This window comes from Trichinella spiralis (assembly GCF_000181795.1).
Source record: "Trichinella spiralis strain ISS 195 chromosome Unknown Scfld4571, whole genome shotgun sequence".
NCBI lineage: Eukaryota > Metazoa > Nematoda > Enoplea > Trichinellida > Trichinellidae > Trichinella > Trichinella spiralis.
This window is the reverse complement of record NW_003531510.1, coordinates 1-1,462: the sequence shown is the minus strand read 5'-3', so window position 1 is coordinate 1,462 and position 1,462 is coordinate 1. Positions and strand designations below refer to the sequence as shown.

General features: G+C 30.4%; 1 protein-coding gene across 1 annotated transcript; it reads right to left on the bottom strand.

Annotated features, from left to right (window-relative positions):
- Positions 1 to 70: 70 nt before the first annotated feature.
- On the bottom strand, positions 71 to 524 carry Tsp_13786 (conserved hypothetical protein). Its single transcript, XM_003367254.1, has 3 exons — positions 499 to 524; positions 282 to 438; positions 71 to 226 (listed from the first exon to the last, which is right to left on the bottom strand). Exons 1-3 carry the CDS (start codon positions 522 to 524, stop codon positions 71 to 73), a joined length of 339 nt encoding a protein of 112 aa, XP_003367302.1.
- Positions 525 to 1,462: the final 938 nt, after the last annotated feature.

Here is a 1,462-nt window from a genome sequence, read left to right as displayed (position 1 = left end):
AAAACAAAATGCGATGTGTTGAAAGAAAAAGAAACTACTTGCGTGATCTAAACGACACATTGTTTGCGATCTATTTTCTCGTCTGCATCCCATTTGCGCGTAAGAAATGGATGTTTATTCGCCAATATTTTCGCCATGAAAAAAATGTTGTCAAATGAGGATAATCGTCAGTTAAACCTTTAATCATAAGATAACCGCACAAATACTCTTCTTCCAGATCGCAATGCTGCAAGTGATAGCAAAAAATTATTAAATTACAAACACATAGACCAATTTGTAACCTGTATTATCACTTCCACGTCGTACGAGTTTCCTTTGCTTTTCTGGCAGCCATTAAAACGACTTCCGTTGTACAGAAAATTTCGGCTAATCCCATCAGACACTTTCGATACCGGCAAAGGAAGAGCATCCGCTTTATCAGGTTCAGGAGGTAGTTCGCTTAAAATTCAATGCAATAGTTAATATATTATACGTTCCAAAACCACAAAAAAATCAAACAACTCTAGTGATAATATGCTTTGCATTTGTGCTAATCAAAACTTCCAGTCCAGACTCTATCTCGAAACAGAATAACGCCACTCTAAAATGTTCATTGTGATGAATGTCTGTTCAATTCTTAAGGCTATTTGTTTTTAATATAATATAATATAAAAGTAATGAAAAAATGTTCAATTTATGATACGATAAAAACTAGTTTACTCTTTGAAAATGCGAAAGAAATTTACTATATGAATTGATAATGCGAATTCAGTTCGCAAAATTTTATAATTGAAAACTATTATTTAGCTTATAACATCAATTACTCATTGCTTTCAAGAAGGGCAAATTCACTTCAAACAAGCAATCACTACAGTAATTATAAAGACCTCAAGGTACAATTTGAGTCCAGCTATTAAAAAATTATAAAAAGAAAGTACAAGATTATTTTAAATTCATTATTAAGTTTAAAAAAATTTATCATTTACATAATGGTTTTTATGTTTCAAACAAACTGTATCAAGAAGATAACGATGTTCAAGTTTGGTGGATGTTGCAATTATTTTGCAGCAACTCAAAATCTATTTAACTAGAGTTTATTCAACAATTCTATTAGATTTTGATAGTGTTATTCAGCTTCTGTTATTGAAAAGTTAACTGTTCTATGATTTTTACAATGCGTGACATGTCCTTAAGCAGACCGCAAATTTTTCAATTTCTTTTTGGCAGCAGGATATATCCATAAGAAATGCTTTAGAAAATCATTTTTTTTAAAATTCATGTTTGCTTTCAAAAGAATATATTTCCTGTCGTAATCATCAATTTACTCATTTTGTTCTCTAACGGTATAATAGCAATTAGTTTTGAGGCATCAAATCACGAGCATTAGACGGTATCTGTAACAATAGAAGAGGTAAGGGAAAATACATAAGTAAAAAAAAAAATACCTGATGATATCGAGAAAAAAAATTTAAAAGCAATCCGT